General features: G+C 44.6%; 1 protein-coding gene across 1 annotated transcript in view; it reads left to right on the top strand.

The window, feature by feature from the left end:
• The window catches only part of rab31 (RAB31, member RAS oncogene family), a 97,183-nt gene that overhangs the window by 44,892 nt on the left and 31,384 nt on the right, over positions 1–20,907 (top strand). The window contains exon 4 of the mRNA XM_033019824.1: positions 13,170–13,241. Coding sequence (XP_032875715.1) covers positions 13,170–13,241 — 72 coding nt within the window. The remainder of the gene's footprint in view (positions 1–13,169; positions 13,242–20,907) is intronic.

The following is a 20,907-nucleotide window of genomic DNA, read 5'->3' as shown; positions in this document are numbered from 1 at the left end:
TGACTGGTTAGCACGCAACAAATGCTTTTCACTGTACTCAGTACATGTGACAATAAACGAAACTGCACTAAGCTATTAGAGCTTATTGAAAACGTTTCCTAATACCATGTCTAAGAGCTTGAACTATAATTTGACTCGGGCAATTTTTGACGTTCTCTGCAGAAGTAAAGCGCTAATGTAGAGGATGAGCTTTCTTGGCACGTCTGATCATAACAAGTCAAGGAAGGTCATCTGGGCGTTGCGTTCCATGAGACAAACATTTCCGACTTAATGGAGGAAACCTCCATGTATGCTGGTCCAGGATGGCCATGTCTAATGAGCAGGAGGCCATTCAGCCCATCAAATCCATATGGGCTCCATGTAAGAGCAATCCAGTTAGTCCCACTTTCTTAGAACATAGAACAGTACAGCACAGGAACGGGCCCTTCAGCCCACAATATTTGTGCTGAACATGATGTCTAGCCGTCTGAAGAAGGGTCTCGACCTGAAACGTCACCCATTCCTTCTATCCAGAGATGCTGCCTGTCCCGCTGAGTCACTCCAGCATTTTGTCTCTATCTTTGATTTAAACCAGCATCCGCAGTTTCTTCCTACACATTTCGTCTGCTCCACTATGATGTCTAGCTGAACTGCTCTCATCTGCCTGCACATGCTCATTGTTATATTCCGGACCGCAGAGTGAAGAACATGACTTACACACTGGTTGCCTGGATTACGAGAGAGAGATTTATTACACAGCATTCCCTGCTTATATTGAACACCACCTCATTAACAAACACATGAATATGTATGAATACATTACTGCTCTCCTTTTTTAAAGTATTAAATCTAAGTACTCAGTTACAATTTTGTTGTTGTGATACTTGGTTTAAACCAGTATTTATGTTACATATCAACACATTTTTGCTTTACTTGTGCAGTGAGTTATTTAACTTACAAACCTAACCTGACTACTGGTTTACGGATCCTGTCTGATCGTCTAACAGTAACAGGTGTACAGGTTTAGGTGTTGACTCAACTGTAGGCTTGTTTGGCTCTGTTTTAGTACCCTGACTTTGACCAGAGGAATCTGTTTCTCTGTCTGTACTAACTGAACTTTGTGCTTCAATCACAGAGGTCTCTTCCAACTCACTTTCAGATAAAAACTCAGGGGTTAGGACCTCATGCTTAGTTTTAGGTTAATCTTTGGCTGGAATCATTTGATCAACATGAACACTTTTGATCCTATCTCCAACTTCAACTAAGTATCTTTTTGTTCCACACACTTTCACTATTTTCCCAACATCCCATTTGTCTCGATTGGACTTGTTGGGAGGACTGAGAACACGAACTTGCTCATCTGGCTTGAAGTTCCTCTCCTTTTTGTGGGAGTCAAAATGGCGTTTTTGACTTAACTGTTTTTGCTCAACTCTCGAGACCAAATTGGGTTGAACTAGACTTAGGCGTATTCTTAGCCTTCTCTTCATCAACAGTTCTGCAGGTGAGTAACCCGTGTTGTATGTTATGTGGTTCTGTACTTCAGCAAGAAATTAGCCAAACAATGTTTCATGCTGAGCTTTGAACTACCCTGCAAAAACTGTTTCTTGAGAGCATCTTTGACAATTCTAACAGACCTTTCCACTGCCCCGTTGGAGGCTGGATGGTATGGGGGAACAAGTGTGTGTTTTACACCATTCCGCTGCATGAACTCTTTGAACCGTTCTGAACGAAACTGAGGCCCGTTATCAGAAACAAGTTCTTCCGGTAAACCATGGCATGCAAAAATTGATCTCAACTATGGTACACTCAGTAGTAGTGCTTGACCCCATATGCTTAACCTCAATCCATTTGGAATGACTATCTACTAGTACCAGAAAGTTATCATTACCCTTTTCACAAAAATCTACATGAACTCTCTGAAAAGGTCTACTTGGCCATGACCAGGGTTGCAGTGGTGTTTTTGGTGGTTTACTCCGGCAATTTTGGCAGATGCTACATTTGCTCACCAGTGACTCGATGTCACTTTCAATACCAGGGCAATACACAAAACTTCTGGCAATTGACTTCATGCTTACTATGCCAGGATGTTCGGCATGAAGTTCATTCAGAATTTTGTTTCTCAAAGACTCTGGTACAACCACTCTGTAACCCCACTTAATGCATCCCTGCTCACATGATAATTCATGGCGTCGATTATGGAAAGGCTTCAGCTCCGAGTTCAGAACTGAGTTCAATCCACTATCGATTTCAGTCCAACCGTTCAATGTCTGTTCATAGACCCACTTCAGCACAGTGTCTTTCTCTGTTTCTGCTGCAATTTCTGTTGCAGTCACTGGAAAGTCTTCATCTACAACTTGCAGTGTGTAGATTGAGTTCTCACTTCCCACGTCAGAGTTCTCATGGGGCAACCGGGACAACGCATCTGCAACTGCGTTGCACTTGGAGCTTCTGTACTCAACCTTGTAGTCATACTGGGACAGCAAAACTGCCCAGCGTTGCATCCTTGATGCTGCCATGGAAGGTATAGCTGACTTGGGACCAAGTATCACTAGTAGTGGCTTATGATCAGTCACTAGGGTGAATGGTCTGCCGAGAAGAAACTGATGGAATTTCTTGATTCCGAACACGATGCTGAGTGCTTCCTTTTCTATCTGTGCATGATTACGCTCACTCGGTGATAGGGTGCGGGATGCAAAAGCAATAGGCTTTTCCTGTCCGTCATTCATTACGTGGGAGATCACTGCACCTACACCATAACTTGAAGCATCACAAGCAAGTTTCATCTCGCGTGTCGTATCTTAGTGAACAAGGGGTTTGTCACTTGTCAAGTTTTCCTTGCAGATGTCATATGCACGTTGCTGTCCCTTTCCCCACGTCCATTTCACATCTTTTTGTAGCAGATTATGTAGTGGCTTTAGCACAGGTTAAATCTGGAAGGAATCGTGCATAGAACTGCACCATCCCAAGGAATGATCGGAGCTCTGAGACATAGTTGGGTTTTGAAGCATGCACTATTGGTTCAACTTTCGCCTTCACAGGGCGAAGTCTGATGGCGTCTATTTCGAGTCCAAGGTAGACAACTTCTGACTGCGCAAATGCACATTTACTTTGTCGCAGTTTGACATTGTGGCAGTTCTTGCGTGTGAGAACTTGCTCGAGGAATATCCAGATGTTCTGCCATGCCCTCTGTGAATATCAGTAGGTCATCCTGGTTGCACACACAGTGTGGAATGCCTTGTAACATTTTGTCCATTTCAGACTGGAAGAATTTCGAGGAGGATTTCACACCATAGGGAAGCTTTGTATATGAATACAAGCCCTTATGTGCGTTGATAGTCAAGTACTGCGGGCTATCCTTGTCGACATTGAGTTGGGCGTAAGCGTGAGACAAATCCAGTTTAGTGAAGATTCTTGCTCTGCTAAGTTCTGCGTACAGATCATGCGAGGTTGTTAACGGATATTGTTCGTCGTCAACGGCTTGGTTGATTGTGACTTTGTCACCACATAGTCAAACAGTTTTGTCGGCCTTGGGTACGGCCACAATTGGCGTTGCCCAGTTGCTCTGGTCTGTCTTCACGAGGACTCCATTCTGCTCTAACCTGTTAAGTTCTTCCTCCACTTGTTGCTTTAGTGCATATGGTACAGGTCTTGGTCGACAATACACAGGTTGCACATCTTGCTTAAGTCGAATATGTGCAGAGTACCCTGTTATTCCCGTGTAACTGTCGGCAAATATTTCTGCATGTTTGCTTATGACGTTTTCAAGACGTGATTTGGACAAATCGACGCTGAAAATGTTCTTCCAGTCTAACTCTATTCTACTCAGCCAATCCTTTCCAATGAGGGTTGATGTATTTCTGTAGCTGGCTACTATGATGGGCAGTGTTACTGACTGACCATTATGCTGAACCTTTCAGCTCATTTGTCCGCATGTCTCCAAAACTTCGCCCGAGTAGGTTCTCAGCTTGACCTTACTCTCAAACAATGGTGTCTGTGGGAACTTTGTTTCATACAGGTCTTTGCTCATGACCGAACAATCTGCTGCCGTGTCAATACACATATCGATTAGCTGTTCATTAATCAATAGTTTAGTTCGAAAGTTCTTGCCTTGGCTGGTTGTAGGCTTATCGATGTTGGTTGCATAAATGGTGTACAACCCAAGTTCATTTCCATCTGGGTTCAACTCCAAGTTGTGAACTCCTTTCTGGTGTTGTTGCTTGTTTCCCGCAGGTTGTTGGTTTCCTGTTTTAAGCTTGGCCTGACATGCTGAGGTGATATGGGCTTTCTTCTGGTAGTTATAGCACTTGGCCATTTTGAGTTGACAAAATTGGGATGAATGATTACTAGAGCCAGGATTTTGCCATAAATGCCATGTGCCTTTTCATGCCTTTTCTGATGATTTCACCAAGATAATGCCTTTTTCACGATCAAGTGCGTACATTAGCCTTTTTTTGGCCGTTTTGCTAAAGGGTTGTGCTATTTTCTCTAGTTAAACCGTGATTACAATGACGTTTTCTATGTTAACACGTTAATATTAATGTTATTACTAACGTGTTAATTACAAGAACATTTCCACCACCGGGGCGCCACCGTCGGTCGTTCATTCGTTCGTGCCGCTGCCCGCTGGTTCAGTCTTCTCCAAAATCTATTTATTGCTTCCAATTTTGCAATCTTGCCACAAGCTACCACTTCCCTTGAGAAACGTGGCGAAACATTAGTGAACAACTTGCAGGTTTTCAACAAAGTAACTGACGATATTCGTAAAGTTCCTGGTGATGTAGGTAAAGGCATACAAGGAAAATGTGAGAGTGATTTTAGCTAACAAAGATCTTGAAGGAACACAAAACATAGCTAAAGTTCTCAAAGGTAGTTGTAATGCACAAGATATCGACATGAATATAGAGTCTGCAGCTTGTTTCGGGTATGCATCAGTCACCACAGCTGAGGTAGAAAGAAGTTTTTCACATCTGAAGCTTTTTCTGTCTGACAGCGAGCACAGTTTAATACCAGATAATTTGATAAAATGCTCGTAATTATGTGCAACCAGGCAACTTTGGTTATTTAACATAGTATACCTTTATATTATCATGTTTAACCATATTTTGGTGGTGGCAATACATGCCGTTATTATGCCTTTTTTTGTAAATAAATGCCTTTTTCGTGCCTTTTTTGTAATCTTATTATGCCTTTTTGCCTGCCTATTTCAGAGTTTTTTCGTGCCTAAATATCCTGGCTCTAGTGATTACCATTGCAACGATAACAACTGGCTGACTTGGCTCCCCACCATACTTTTGGTTTTGGTTTAGCGCCTCTAGATTTGGCCATAGGCACTGCCTTGTGACTGTAAACGGCCACTGCAGTTTGTGGTGGACGAAACTCATGAGCATTCTTTGATGCCATCTCCATTGTGGTAGCAATCTTGCTTGATTTCTCGAAAATTGTTCAGCCACTAGACCACAAATAAATCTGTCTAGTAGTGCACGTCTGAGAAAGGTTCCAAAGTTACAGTGCAAAGTTAATTTTTTCAAGGCAACAATGTGCTCATTGATTGTCTCATTCTGCTTAAGAAGGAACTGCAGATGCTGGAAATCGAAGGTAGACAAAAGTGCTGGAGAAACTCAGTGGATGCAGCAGCATCTATGGAGCGAAGGAAATAGGCAACATTTCCTATTTCCTTCGCTCCATAGACGTTATCTCATTCTGCTTCTGGTTTCTAGTGCTGAATTTATAGCTTTCTGCAATTTGTAGAGGCTTTAGGTTGAAGTGCTCTTCCAACTTCTTCATAATGTCATTGAATGGCACATCTTTTGCCTTTATGGGCGCAAGGAGATTCACGAGTGTGCTGTACACTTCAGGACCGATCTCCATGAGCAGAATCACTTTCATGCGTTCGCAAGTGGCCTTATTTGTTTCAGTCACTTCACCGCTAATCTCCATTATGTTGTTTGCCGTGAAACACACGTTCGCTCTCTCCATATAGGAGCTGAACAGCTCTTTACTCTTGTCGAAAGTGCCAAGGTTTCCGATGTAGCCCGTGGACGCTGCCATCGTGTCGTTCTCTTTTCTTTACAAGTCCGTTTAAAAACCCCGTTTTCCTGTTTGTTCTGGTATGGCAATTCTCCTAAAACTTAGCTGTACAAAGGCTTTTCACCTTGAGGAACTTGACAAAAGAAAAACTCAGTCTAAAATCCTATACAATCCCAAGGACGCCATCTTGCCACGTAGACCCAACATAGAGAAGGCTTGACAAACTCGCGCCGATTTGTACAGATGCTGTTTTAAACTACAGTCCCATACATAGAAGGATCTGCGGCCTATCGTGTCCAGCTCGGAAACAGCTGCGACACAACTCCGTATTTGCTGTTTAAAATGTTAAACAATACTGCATGTTGCAAAACAGTCCTGCACTGTATTTAAAGGATGAGTTCACAAACTCTATTCCATCCTCGTCGACAATTTTGTTATATTCCAGACGGCAGAATGAAGAACAAGACTTACACACTGGTTGCCTGGATCACGAGAGGAAGATTTATTACCCAGCATTCCCTGCTTATATTGAACACCAACTCATTAACATACACATGAATATGTATGAATACATTATAATCATTTCCCTTTATTCCCTGCATTTCTAAAAGCCTCTTAAACACCACTGTTGTATCTGTCTTCACCACCACCTCTGGCAATGCATTCCAGGCAACCATCACTATGTACAGTGCAATGATTGAGAACCTTTCAAGATTCAAGAGAGTTTATTGTCATGTGTCCCAGATAGGACAATGAAATTCTTGCTTTGCTTCAGCACAACAGAATATAGTTCAGTGTGTCGTTCACAAAATGTTGCCGCAGGTAGTCGCCATATTAGGTTGTTACCTTGTAACCTGGTGTCAAGACAACAGCCGTTCTCTTGCCCACCAATGTCAGCAAGACAAAGGAGATGGTGTTCAACATCAGGAAGTGAAGTGGTACACATACCCCGGTATACATTGATGGTGCCGAAATAGAGATGGTCAAAAATCTTCAGCTTTCTAGGAGTAAATATACCAGCAACTTGTCCTGGACTAGCCATATTGTAGTAATGGCCCAGTAAGTACATCAATGCCCCTTCTTGCTAAGAAGGCTAAGGGTCTACCACAGGTCTTGTTTATTGAAGATGGTCATGACATGGCACCTTTAAGGTTCCCCCAGAATGCTTCCATCTTTCGGGTGAGTTCATGAATTCTTATTCGACGTACCTCTCAGCCACATTTTGGTACATTATTGGTCAGCTTATCTCCCCAGAGGCTTGTTGTTATTGAGCTGTTGGGAGGCCTTTGCAATCTCTTAGTAGCCTGGAACAATGCCAAGATTGCGGTGATTCTGTGGAATGGGGGCTGTGACAGCCACATCCTTGAGGATGTCCTCAAATTCTGTCTGCTTTTCTGTTGTGGATGTGATTTTATCTGCTAATGAACTTCATCTGGATGAGTCCTTGGTTGTTTGGTTTCAATCTAGTCTCAACAGTGCTGAAGAATCCATGCACATCATGACTATTAGTTGGATCTCAAGAATTTATTCTCTCCACCATCAGTTTCTTAGGTCAGTATTTTTATTGGAATTTGGTCTTCAAATAGCAGTGAGCTTGCTGTATTTTTCCCTTGAGACATGATAATGTTTCCAGTCCAATGACTCCTAGCATTTCAAAGTAATTAAGCCCCAGATCTCTTCAATGTTCTCATCAAACAGGAAGCCAAGTATCTCTTTGTAGATTTCCAGGATGGGGGAAGTAGTCAACTGTTTGTGTGCGTGTGGGCACATCGCTTTTTCGGGGAAGTAGGGGGTGATTAGTGACATAGTTGTGCGTCAGGATTCAGATTGCTGAATGTAACATTGAGAGAAAATGAAAGAGAAAAGAAATCTGAAGCAGACAGGAAATATTCCATATCTGGCAAATCATCAGAAAAATCAGAACATCTTGTTTTCTGCCGTCAACCTCCATTAACATTTTTTCTGTCAACCTCCAATAAAATACGTTGGTTACGTTAATAAAACCAGCAACAAAAATAAGTCGGTTTCTCAACAGGAAAGTGAGTCATTGCCTAATGCTTCTGCCGATGGAACCACAGGCAGTTGGAAAAGCATTTTCTCTTTACCATTTAAAAGTGTTTATTTCCATCAGCAATGCTTTTAATGCCGAGCACAAGGAATGGGAGGTTGAAGCTGCCCTCGGCAAGTGAAAGGGTAAATGAGTTCAAGGCCGTATCCTAAGGTCACATCCTCACTCACGATCCATCGGGCATCTTGATCTTTTTCCATTTGTGAGAGCTGTTGGATTTACAGATCCTGGGTTTGGGATGAAAGGAATGAAAATTTAATGAAAACATTCAGGAACCTCCACCATCTGTGACTAAACCAGGAACAGGCTGTGCGTTTCATTTCCTATGTTATTAGGAAACATGTCTCTGACATAACAGCATGCAATCCAGCTTCAGTAAACTGTTAACTTCTGGCCCTGTTGATCATGAGGTCATGGTACTTGTGGTTCTTCAGGGGAGGAAGGATTGCTTGAACAGGCTGTTTTGAGCCGAGCCTGGTTTTTTAAATCAGTGTGGCTGTCCTGCCATTTCAACGACGACTTACATTTACAACACATCTGGAAGTGCAAACCACCAGACTCAGGAACAGCTTGTTCTGCTCTGTTATCAGGCTTCTGAATTGTCATTCCATAAGCTAAGGTCCTGTCCGATTCGCCTCTACCCCATTGAGGGCATTGGACTTGGTCCATGGAACAGAACAGTTATCAGACAAATGAATCACCAGCTATGGAGCAGTCTTGAGGTACCATCTACCTCATTGGAGACGCTCGGACTATCTTTAATGGGACTTTACGGGACTGTATCTTGCACTAAACTTCACTCCCTTTGTCCTGTATTTGTACACTGTGGACGACTTGATTGTAATTATGTATAGCCTTTCAGCTGACTGGATAGCATGCACCGAAAAAGCTTTTCACTGTAGCTCGATACACATACTAAACTAAACTGAACTGATGTGCGACAATGTGCTACAATTCTGATAACTATGTTCTGCACTCTGTATTTTCCTTTTTGCTCTATCTATTGTACACGAGTTTGACTTGATTGTATTGAGATATGGTCATAGAGTAATTGAGTCTTACAGCATGGAAAAAGGCCCTTCGGCCCAACTTGCACACACCGGCCAACATGTCTGATCTACACTAATCCCATCTGCCTGCGTTTGGCCCATATCCATCTAAACCTGTCCTATCCATGTACCTGCCGAAATGTTTCTTAATCGTTGCGAAAGTACCTGCCTCAACTACCTCCTCCAGCAGCTCGTTCTATACACCCACCAACCTTTGTGTGAAAAAATGACCCCTCAGGTTCCTATTAAATCTCCCCTCGCCTTAAACCTATGTCCTCTGGTTCTTGGTTCCCCTACTCTGGGCAAGACACTCTGTGCATCTACTCGATCTATTGCTCTCATGTCCCCTCATCACCCCTCATCCTCCTGCGTTCTAAGGAATAGAGTCCTAGTCTGCTCAACCTCTCCCTATAGCTCAGGCCCTCGATTCCTGGCAACATCCTCGTAAATCTTTTCTGCACCCTTTCCAACTTAACAACCTCTTTCCTATAACTAAACGCAAGACTCTAAATGCGGCCTCATGTCTTATACAACTGCAACATAATCTCCCAGCTTCTATATTCAAATCTCTGATTGATGAAGGCCAATGTGTCAAAAGCCTTTCCACTCAACCCCATTCTCCTGCCTTCTCCCCATAACCCCTGACACCCATCCTAATCAAGAATCTATCTCTGCCTTAAAAATATCCATTGACGGCCTCCACAGCCTTCCATGGCAATGATCCCACAGAATCACCTCCCTCTAACTAAATACATTGCTCCTCATCTCCTTTCTAAAGGTATGTCCATTTATTCTGAGGCTTTGGCCTCTGGTCCTAGACTCTTTCCACTTGTGGAAACATCCTCTCCACATCCACTCTATCCAGGCCTTTCGCTATTCGGTAAGTGTCATTGAGGTCCTGCCTCATCGTTCTAAACTCTAGCGAGGACAGGGGCAGTGCCGTAAAACGCTCATCACATGTTAACCCAATCATTCCTGGGGTCATTCTTGTAAACCTCCTCTCCAACACCAGCACATCCTTCCTCAGATATGGGTTCAGACCAGTTTGACATTTTCAACCTGGGAAAACAGTTCTGACCGTATGTCCTGTCTATTCCTCTCTTAATTTTGTCATTCATTTTACCTTTAGAGCTGCTGCCTCACAGCACCAGAGTACAGGCTTCATGCTGTCTGCGTGGAGATTGCACATTCTCCCTGAGGCCGCATGGGTTTTCTTCGGGTGCTCTAGTTTCCGACCTCATCCCAAGGACTTGCGGGTTTGTAGATCAACTGGCCTCTGTTATATTGCCTCTCGTGTACAGGGAGTGAATGAGAAAGTGGAATAACATGCAACTGTTGTGAATGGGTGATCAGTGGTTGGCGTGGACTTGGTGGGCCGAAGGGCCTGTTTCAATGCTGTATCTCTATACTGAAAAAAATTACATTTTGGTCTAGTATTCCCTCAGGCTCCAAAGAAAACAATCCAAGTTTGATTGTGAATGAATTTGCCATAATGTACACTACAATACATGGAACAGCATAGTGATAGCTTCAGTGTTTTGGTTATTATATTTTCAGTAAGTTCTGTTTCTTTTACTGATTAAAGGAAGGACATCTCCAGTAATAATCAGATAAATCTTGAAAACATGGTTGATGTTCAGAGATTTGACTTGATTTGACTCTCTGCCAAAAAAAAGCAAATAAATGACTGACTTTTTACATGGGTGAACTACAGTGTTACTGCAGTAAAACGTGTCCTTCTATGTTGATGGGTTAACTTTGGAGATCAGTCTCATGTGGGATGTGGATCTTATTTAATTTGCCTTCTCTATGTTCTCACTGTCTGGGACTACAAATGCTGGCAGGTGTTGCAGGAAAACTACTGCACCATTGAGGGGGTTAATATTTGTTGATCTTAAAGGAGATGTGCAGGGCATGTTATTTTTTACATAGTGAATGGTAGCTCCCAACATATATGATAGAGCTGTTTAAGAAGTTTTGGGATAGGCACATGATTATGTTGGGAAGGGAGGAATATGGATCATTTGCAGACAGAAGAGATTAGTTTAATTTGGCATCATGTTTGACACAGACGTCATGGGCCAAAATATTTGTTTTACTTGTTAAATAGCCTGCAGAATGCAGGGGTAAATTCATAAGTTCTAGGCACAGAATTGGCCATTTAATCCATCAAGTCTACTCTGCCATTCAATCATGGCGAATCTATCTTTCCCTCTCAACCCCATTCGCCCGCCTTCTCCCATAACCCCTGACTAATCAAGATCTGTCAATCTCCAATTTAAACATATCCACTGATTCAGCCTCTACAGCTGTATGTGGCAATTGTAGTGGTATTGTCACCGCATAAAATTTGGTTCCAGAACCAGTATCTGCGAGTGGTTTATAGTTTAGAAAAGAACTGCAGATGCTGGTTTAAATCGAAGGTAGATACAAAATGCTGGAGTAACTCAGCGGGTCAGGCAGCTTCCCATTCCTTCTCTCCAGAGATGCTGCCTGACCCGCTGAGTTACTCCAGCATTTTGTGTCTACCTAATGGTTCATAGTTGTTAACTTAAGCTTCCCAACAGGACAGTACGTTAGTGCAATAATATTTTCATTGGGTGGGATTTTTAACTTAAAACCAACGTTGCCAGCTTTACATCCTTTTCACACGGAGGAAACCCACGCGGTCACAGAGAGAACATGCAAACTAGACAGAGACAGCACCCAAGGTCAGGATCGAACCCTCTGGTGGTGAGATGGAGCGGTTCGGCCAGTTGAGCCTCTGTGCCGCCATGTGTAAGTGATGGAGCTCATTTTATTCCACAAGTTAATCAGAGGTTTGTATTGTATTGTATTGTATTGTATATCTTTATTGTTATTTTCCTGAGCACTCACATACCCAGAGGAAACAAAAAAACTTTACTCAAACCAGTGTCCATTCAGTGTGCAGTAAAAAATAAATAGAAATAAAAATACATATATCATGAACAAGTTTAACACTACTCTCAACTAAACATCAACAGGCGTTCCGATCGGCAGCGGCACGACAGTGGCTCTGTCCAGGTTGGTGGTTGGTGCGCGATACTTTGGCAGGGGGCAAAGTCCGTTTAACAGTCTTATAGACTGCGGGAAGAAGCTGAGGAGCATCCTGCTGGTTTTGCAGCTAATGCTCCTGTACCTCTTCCCAGATGGCAGGATGGAGAATATGTGATGCGCTGGGTGGTAGGGGTCTTTGATGATGGAGATGGCTGTTGATACATCTCTTCCTGTATATGTCCAGCAAGAAAGGGAGTGGAGCACCAATAATCCTGCTGGCGGTCTTCACAATCCTGTCAAGTTGGTGCCGTTCGTACGCCTTGCAGCTCCCGAACCAGGAAGTGATGCCGTTGGTTAATGTGCTCTCGATTGTCCCCCTATAAAAAGTTCGTAGATGTGTAGTGGGGAGACCTGCTTTACGTAGTCTTCGGAGAGGGTGTAGTCGCTGCTGGGCTCTCTTGACCAGTGCTGTGGTGTTGGTTGTGGACATCAGGTCATCTGACAGGTGGAGTCCTAGGAACTTCACGCTGCTGACCCTTTCCACATCAGCTCCATCGATGTGCAGAGGTGTATGGTGTTGTTTTCCCGCCCTCCTGAAGTCAACCACCATCTCCTTAGTTTTTCCCACGTTGAGAATGAGGTTGTGGGATTTGCACCATCCTGTGAGCAGCTCCACCTCCATCCTGTACGCCGACTCATCATTGTCACTGATGAGACCCACCACTGTTATGTCATCAGCGAACTTGTTGATGAAGTTGTTATTGAGTCTAGCAGTACAGTCGTGTGTAAGTAGACTAAACAGCAGGGGGCTTAGGACACAGCCTTGGGGCGAGCCAGTGCTCACGGCTATGGTTTTTGATGTCCTACTGCCCACCCTGACTGTCTGCTACTAGGTTCAGAATATACTTGCAGCTGTATAAATGGTGGGCATGCAAACTGGCTGGTCTGTGGTAATTCTGTTATACAGTAACAATATTGTCATTCTGAAAATGCATCTTTCATTTTTGCCTCTTTTTTTCCTCCATTAGTTCCACTCGTTGGCTCCAATGTATTATCGGGGATCTGCTGCGGCTGTTATAGTTTATGACATCACCAATGAGGTAAACCTGCTGTTAACTCTTGCTGTAAACCCGGTTTCAGATTTAGAAAAAGCAGTTTATGGAGGTAATTGCAGCAGGATCTTGACCAGTGCCATCAAACGCTCATCGTATGTTAAACCAATCATTCCTGGAATCATTCTCGCAAACCACCTTTTATCTCACACATGAAAATGGTATTTTGAATTAGGTCCCTAACATAGTCCTATGCAAGTATAATCCACTATTCAAATATATACTATCCTAAGGTGGCTCGACAGGGTAGATGTGTTTGAAACATCTCAGCGGGTCGGGCAGCATCTGCGGAGGGAAGTGGTCACATGTTTCCGGTCGGGACATTTTAGTCTGAAGAAGGAGAAGGCTTGGAGAGTCTGGTGGCCCACACCTGATCCTAAGGGCACTCCAGAGATGCTGCCTAACCCATTAAGGTACTCCTGCATCATGTGCCTATTTTGGATCAGACCGACAAAGATTCAACCCAAAACACTGTCTGTCAATTCTCTCCCCAGAGGCTGCTTGTCCCGCTGTGTTCTTCCAGCTGCTTGTTTTTTTTTTGTGTCAAGACTCTGGCATCTGCAATTTCTCATGTCTCCTACTCCTATTTTCTTGTTTGGAACACCACCTGCCCCTCTCTCACTGCTCCCTTCGTGAATCCTGCTGCTCTTAGGCTACCTATTACCTGTCAAGTTTTGTCCTGCCTCTCCCCCTTTCCATCTCCTTTTCTCCTCCCCCCCCCCTCCCACCTTACAATCAGTCTGAAGAAGGGTCCCGACACAAAACATCACCTATCCATGTTCTCCTGTTCTCCAGAGATGCTGCCTGACCTTGACATTGACCATTAATTCCTGAGCAGAAATAGAAGCAAGGAATTCTGATACATAGAGTCATACAGCATGGAAACAGGCCCTTCGGCCCAACTTGCCCACGTTGACCAACATCTCCCATCTATACTAGTCCCACCTGCCTGTATTTGTCCCATTCACTCTAAACCTATCTTGTACATGTACCAGTCCAAGTTTGTTTTTTTTGAAACATTGTGATAGTACCTGTCTCAACTACTTCCTTTAGTTTAGTTTCATTCATTCATCATCGTTGAAAACATTAGCGACGCAATGGCGCTGGTTTCCAACGGGAACGGTGACAGACGCACCGCACATCTCTGTCCTCCAGTTCCTGCGGACTTCTGCTGCTGGAAGTATAGGATTTTGGTGTGTGTGCTTTATCATAATTCCTTACAATGCTACGTACGACAGTGATCGCAACTTCTACAGAAGTGTGGATGGATGTTGTCTCGCTGGAAGCTCATCCGCCCTTTGACAGGTCTTATTTTTGGTCCTGCTGGGGGTCCACAGCCCCCTCCTCACCTGGCAAACCAAGTGGGGGAGACGGTTTAGTCGCCGACTATCCGACTATGGAGCAGGTAGCACGGGATTACATGGTACCCATGGCAGGGGGAACTCCCCCCGACCTGACTTGTTCTGTCATTTTCCTACCTCTAGTTCTCTCTCCCCACCCCCCCCCCCCCTTCTTCCCTCCCTACGTTCAGTCTGAAGAAGAGTTCCGACCCAAAACTTCACCTATTCCTTTTCTCCAGAGATGCTGCCTGACTCACTGAGTTACTTCAGCACTTTATGCCTAGTTTGGGAAGGTGAAGTCAGAAATACCAGAGCCTAAAACAAGCCCGCCCCTTCCAGTTTCCAAACCTCAACAGGACCGTAACGCCATGGACACATCTTGGTGGTTGGTATATAGAACGAGCTGCCAGAGGAGGTGGCGCAGCGGTAGAGTTACTGCCTTACAGTGCCAGAGACCCAGGTTCGATCCTGTCTATGGGTGCTGTCTGTACAGATGTTTGAAACAATCCACGTATTCATGTATAATTTAATCAGACTGAAGAAGGGTCTCGACCCAAAAAGTCACCCATTCCTCTCCAGAGATGCTGCCTGTCCCGCTGAGTTATCTTGTGTCTATCTTGTGTCTATCTAGATGTATAAAGTCTGGAAGATCACTTGCAGATGTTCCTCTCCTCATCCTACATCAATTCATTTGTGGTTACGGAGGAACCACAGGGAGCCTTTCTTGAGGAAGGCTCTGCAGAGAGTAGTGCGTTCGGCCGAATGCACCACGGGAACTACACTCACCCCCCCCCCCACCCCCCCCACCCCTTTCAGGACCTATACACCAAGAGGTGCAGATCCAGAGCCAGCAAGATCATGAAGGACCCCTACCACCCCAGCAACGGACTGTTCCTGCTGCTACGGTCAGGCAAGCGCCTCCGCTGTCACACTGCGAAAACAGAGATGATGAGTTGGAGTTTCCTCCCACAGGCCATCAGGACTTTAAACTCTGATCTCACCAGGGCGTAAATACTGTTGTGTCTTCTTTTTTTAATGTAAATACTGGTACTGCTCTGTTCTGTTCTGTTTTGCACAATCCTGCAAGCATTGCCACTTTCATTTCACTGTACATCTTGTATGTGTATGTGACAAATAAACTTGACTTGACTTGCACCATGTTGCAGGCTACTGTTTTAACCTGCATTGCAATGGGCTGCAATGCAGGTCATTGCATTTGTGTGTCAAAGAAGGGTCTCGACCCGAAATGTCGCCCATTCCTTCTCTCCAGAGATGCTGCCTGTCCCGCTGAGTTACTCCAGCTTTTTGTGTATATCTTTGGTTTAAACCAGCGGTTCCTTCCTACACATACTGTCTTTGGAATGTGGGAGGAAATCAGACAGCACTTGGAGGAATTCTATACAGGCAACTTCCAAATAGGTAACACCAGAGGTTTCCGGATCTGTGAGACCTCAATACTACCCGCTGAGCCACTGTGCTGCACAGGAACAAATCTCCCAATCTTTAGAGAGATATGTTATTAATAAAGCTTCTCTGAAAAAGAGTCTCGACCGGAAACATCACCTTTCCATGTTCTCCAGAGATGCTGCCTGACCTTGTGAGTTACTTCAGCACTTTGTGTCCTTTTGTGTATTAACCAGCAATTGCAGTTCCGTGTCTTTCTACTTTGTTCTCTTTAAAATGTCCAGGAAAAGATTAGCATGCGACCAGGAAGCACCAGTGATTAATTAAGTCTTTGAAATAAACCACATAGCGAGTGGGGGGAAAAAACAACATTTTTAAAGGGATTGAAGATAAATTGAGATATTTTTGTTTACTAATGTACAGTTAGCAAAGAAGATAGCAAACAGGTCCAAAGGGTAGGATGGAAGTAGAAGCAAGGATCTACAGGTGCAAAGATAGACACAAAGTGCTGGAGTAACTTAGCAGGTCAGGCAGCATCTTTGCAGAAAAAGGATGGGTGACATTTCGGGTCGGGACCCTTCTTCTACTGAAGAAGTCTCAAGAATGTGAGGTTATCCACTTTGGTGGCAAATCACATATGAAGAAAGACTGGATAGACTCGGCTTGTACTCGCTAGAATTTAGAAGATTGAGGGGGGATCTTATAGAAACGTACAAAATTCTTAGGGGGTTGGACAGGCTAGATGCAGGAAGATTGTTCCTGATGTTGGGGAAGTCCAGGACAAGGGGTCACAGTTTAAGGATAAAGGGGAAATCCTTTAGGACCGAGATGAGAAAGACATTTTTCACGCAGAGAGTGGTGAGTCTCTGGAACTCTCTGCCACAGAAGGTAGTTGAGGCCAGCTCATTGGCTATATTTAAGAGGGAGTTAGATGTGGCCCTTGTGGCTAAAGGGATCAGGGGGTATGGAGAGAAGGCAGGTACAGGATACTGAGTTGGATGATCAGCCATGATCATATTGAATGGTGGTGCAGGCTCGAAGGACCGAATGGCCTACTCCTGCACCTATTTTCTATGTTTCTATGTAAGAAGGTTCCCGACCCAAAAAGTGACCCATCCATTTGCAGTCTTCTTAAGTCTGAAGAAGGGTCCCAACCCGCAAAGTCGCCCATCCTTTTTCTCCAGAGAGGCTGCCTGATCTGTTGAGTTACTCCAGCACTTTGTGTCTACAAAAGGAAAGATAACAGTTCCGGATTGATTGTGAAACTTCAAAGAGAGAGAGAGATCGTGAGCAATGCTGCTTTGTGTTGTAAGAATATGTACGTAAAGTAAAGCTTCAAATAGGAGATGGTTTGGACGAATGCTGAGTAGAAAGAATGAAAGGGAGAGGTTAAGGTTAAAATGGCTGAAGGGTCAAATTGGGAATACATCTTCTATGTAGCAACCAACAGATAAAGAGATGTTTTCACAGCTGCAGGAAACATCATATCTTTCAGTGAACGGAAGAAGCTCATGGTTTAAAGGATTTGAAGATATGGTCGGAGCGATCTTATCAGTCTGAGGGGAAAATGCTTGTTTAGCGTATTTTAGGGTGAAATTAAGTGTAATTTGAAAGTTGGAATGTAAGTTCATGTGATAGGAGCAGAATTAGGCTATTCGGCACATTCAGTCTACTCTGCCATTCAATCATGACTGATCTATCTTCTCCTCAGATTCAGCACCCTCTGATTAAAGAAGTTCCTCATCTCCTTCCTAAAGGTAGCTTTTTGTTAATGAGAACTTTGAGTTTAGTTTATTGCCACGTGTACTGAGGTACAGTGAACAGCTTTTGTTGCATGCTAACCAGTCAGCGGAAAGACAATACATGATTATAATGGATTGTCCACAGTGTACAGATATATGATAAAGGGAATCACGTGGATAACGTTTAGTGCAAGGTAAAGTCAGTTTGAACAAGGGTCCTGACACAAAACACCATCTATTCTTTTCTCCAGAGATGCTACCTGACCTGCTGAGTTACTCCAGCTTTTGTGTGTCTATCTTCTGAGCAAAACACAAGCCGCATAGTAAATTTCCATTCATAATGAATGGGTCACAACTTGGTAACTTCTGTACTCAATGCCCTATCTGAAGAAGGCCAATATGGTGAAAGACATCATGACCATACTATCTGGCAGCAGCAGCTCGCCTGCAGTCCGTTTGTTTTTTACTTTTTGGTGTTGTTTTTTTTTGTTTTGTCTAGTTAAGTTTTTGGTTTTTAGGTTGTGTTTATGTGTGTGGGGGGGGGGGGGGGTTGAAACGGGGCTTGCTGTCTCTCCCTTCGGGGGAATGCGACTTTTTTGTCGTATCCCCCTTCTCTGCCTCCGTCTGCGCTGAGGCCTAATGGCGGAACTGGCGACCTCGAGACTCCGGAGGCAGAGCCAGTCAGGACTTGCCCTGGGCTCGCTCCCGTGAGGGCGGCCCAGCTCGGGGCTGGAACGGTGCTCCCATGAGGGTCTGTGACGCTCCCGTGAGGGCGGCCTGGCGCGGGGCTGAGACTCTCCCGTGAGGGGCTGTGGCGCTCCCGTCGGAGCGGCCCAGCTCGCGGGTGGAACGGCGCTCCCGTCGGGGCGGCCTAGCTCGAGGGAGGTGCGGTGCTCCCGTCGGAGCGTCCCAGCTCGAGGGAGGTATGGCGCTCCCGTCGGAGCGGCCCAGCTCGAGGGAGGTGCGGTGCTCCCGTCGGAGCGTCCCAGCTCGAGGGAGGTATGGCGCTCCCGTCGGAGCGGCCCAGCTCGAGGGTGGTATGGCGCTCCCGTCGGAGCGGCCCAGCTCGAGGGAGGTACGGCGCTCCCGTCGGAGCGGCCCAGCTCGAGGGAGGAACGGCACTCACGTGAGGGCGATCGGGCTCGGGGCTGGAACGGTGCTCCGGTGGCTGGGACGGCGTTCTGGCGGCGGCGACCTGAGTCTGGGGTTCAGCCGCGGGCCAGCGGCTGCGTCCGCTGGACTGGAGGGCGGCAGCTTCGACCACCCCGGGCCGCGGTGTTTGAGCCGGCCCGTTTGCGGGGTTCGGTGAGCCGCGGGACTGTTTGTACCATCGCCCGGTGGGGTATCGCCTCAGCGCAGAGGGAGAAGAGTAGGGAAGAGACTGCAGCCCTAAGATTTTTGCCTCCACCACAGTGAGGAGGTGCTTGGAGGACTCACTGTGGTGGATGTTAATTTGTGTTTATTGTTGTTTATTATTGTATTATTGTATGTATGACTGCAGGCACGAAATTTCGTTCAGACCGTAAGGTCTGAATGACAATAAAGGTAATTCTTCTTCTATCTACCTGTCACTCCATTTTCAAGGAACAATGTACCTGCACTGCTAGATCCCTCTGTTCTACAACACTCCCCTGAGCCCAACCATTCACTGTGAAGGTCCTGCCCTGGTTTGACTTCCCAATCTGCAACACCTCGCACTTACCTGCAATGCTTGACGAAATCTAGTGTTCAGCATCCCAGGACAGCTGGACCATGGTAAAGTATCTCAAATAGTAATCTTTCCAACCTGAATGGTGTCTATTTCTGATTGCATGCGCTGGGGTCAGAGAGAGCCATAATCTCATCTGCAACATTTCTGATATTATACTGGTCCAGATGTGCAGCTCCAGGCAAACAAAACAGACCCCACATCACTTCCCGGTGGAGGGTCACCCTGGTGTGAAAAGCCTGTCTGTCATGTCTGGACCATCTGTCTGCGCCTGATCTGCAGCCTGCAATTGTACAGGGCTCTGGTGAGACCACATCTGGAGTATTGTGTGCAGTTTTGGTCTCTTAATTTGTGAAAGGACATCCTTGCTATCGAGGCAGTGCAGCATAGGTTCACGAGGTAAATCCCCGGGATGGCGGGACTGTCATATGAGGAAAGATTGGAAAGAGTGGGCTTTTATTCACTGGAGTTTAGAAGGATGAGAGGATATCTTATAGAAACGTATAAAATTATAAAAGGACTGGACAAGTTAGATGCAGGAAAAATGTTCCCAATGATGTGGGAATCCAAAAGCAGGGGCCACAGTCTAAGAATAAAGGGGAGGCCATTTAAAACTGAGATGAGAAAAACGTTTTCACCCAGAGAGTTGTGAATTTGTGGAATTCTCTGCCATAGAAGGCAGTGGAGGCCAATTCACTGGATGAATTTAAAAGAGAGCTTGATAGAGCTGGAGAGGCTTGCAGAATCAAGGGATATGGGGAGACGGCAGGCACGGGTTACTGATTGTGGATGATCAACCATGAGCACAATGAATGGCGGTGCAGGCTCGAAGGGCAAAATGGCCTCCTCCTGCACCTATTTTCTATGTTTCTATTATGGTTCAATGGTGCTTTATTGTCACATGTGTAAAACACAGTGGAATTATTTTTCGAGTCACCAGATTTGGTACCAAAGTATGATCAGCCTGCTAGGCCTTATTGAGAGAGATGGTTAGTATTATGGTGAGAGAGTTCAATTTGAAGGACATAGAAACATACAAAGTAGCAATGTTACAAAATTTTGAGATTTTAAAAATCAAGTCTGTAATTTATCCCATCAGATAAAGCATAAAAATAAGTTTAATTTGACATCTAATTCACTTTCATATCTCAAGTATTTAAAAAGTTATGGCCATTTTCATACTCGGAAATGAGCATCTTGTTCCCTATTGATTTTCTTTGGACATAACAAAAAAGTTGTGATCGTGAACAGTCAAAAGCCCATAACTTTCTTAAAAATTAAGAGAACTGAATGAAATTTTCAGTTATCATAGATTGAAGCATTCTGAAACAAATATAAAATAATCTTACTTGGATGACCTGAAATTAAAGCATATAATTAGTTAGTTACCTAATTGTAGCTAATTTCAGACTTCAATTACTAGATCTAAACATCTATCCATTTCTTAATAAATGATTAAC

Source organism: Amblyraja radiata, chromosome 4, assembly GCF_010909765.2.
Source record: "Amblyraja radiata isolate CabotCenter1 chromosome 4, sAmbRad1.1.pri, whole genome shotgun sequence".
Classification (NCBI taxonomy): Eukaryota; Metazoa; Chordata; class Chondrichthyes; order Rajiformes; family Rajidae; genus Amblyraja; species Amblyraja radiata.
This window is presented reverse-complemented; position numbering and strand designations above follow the sequence as displayed.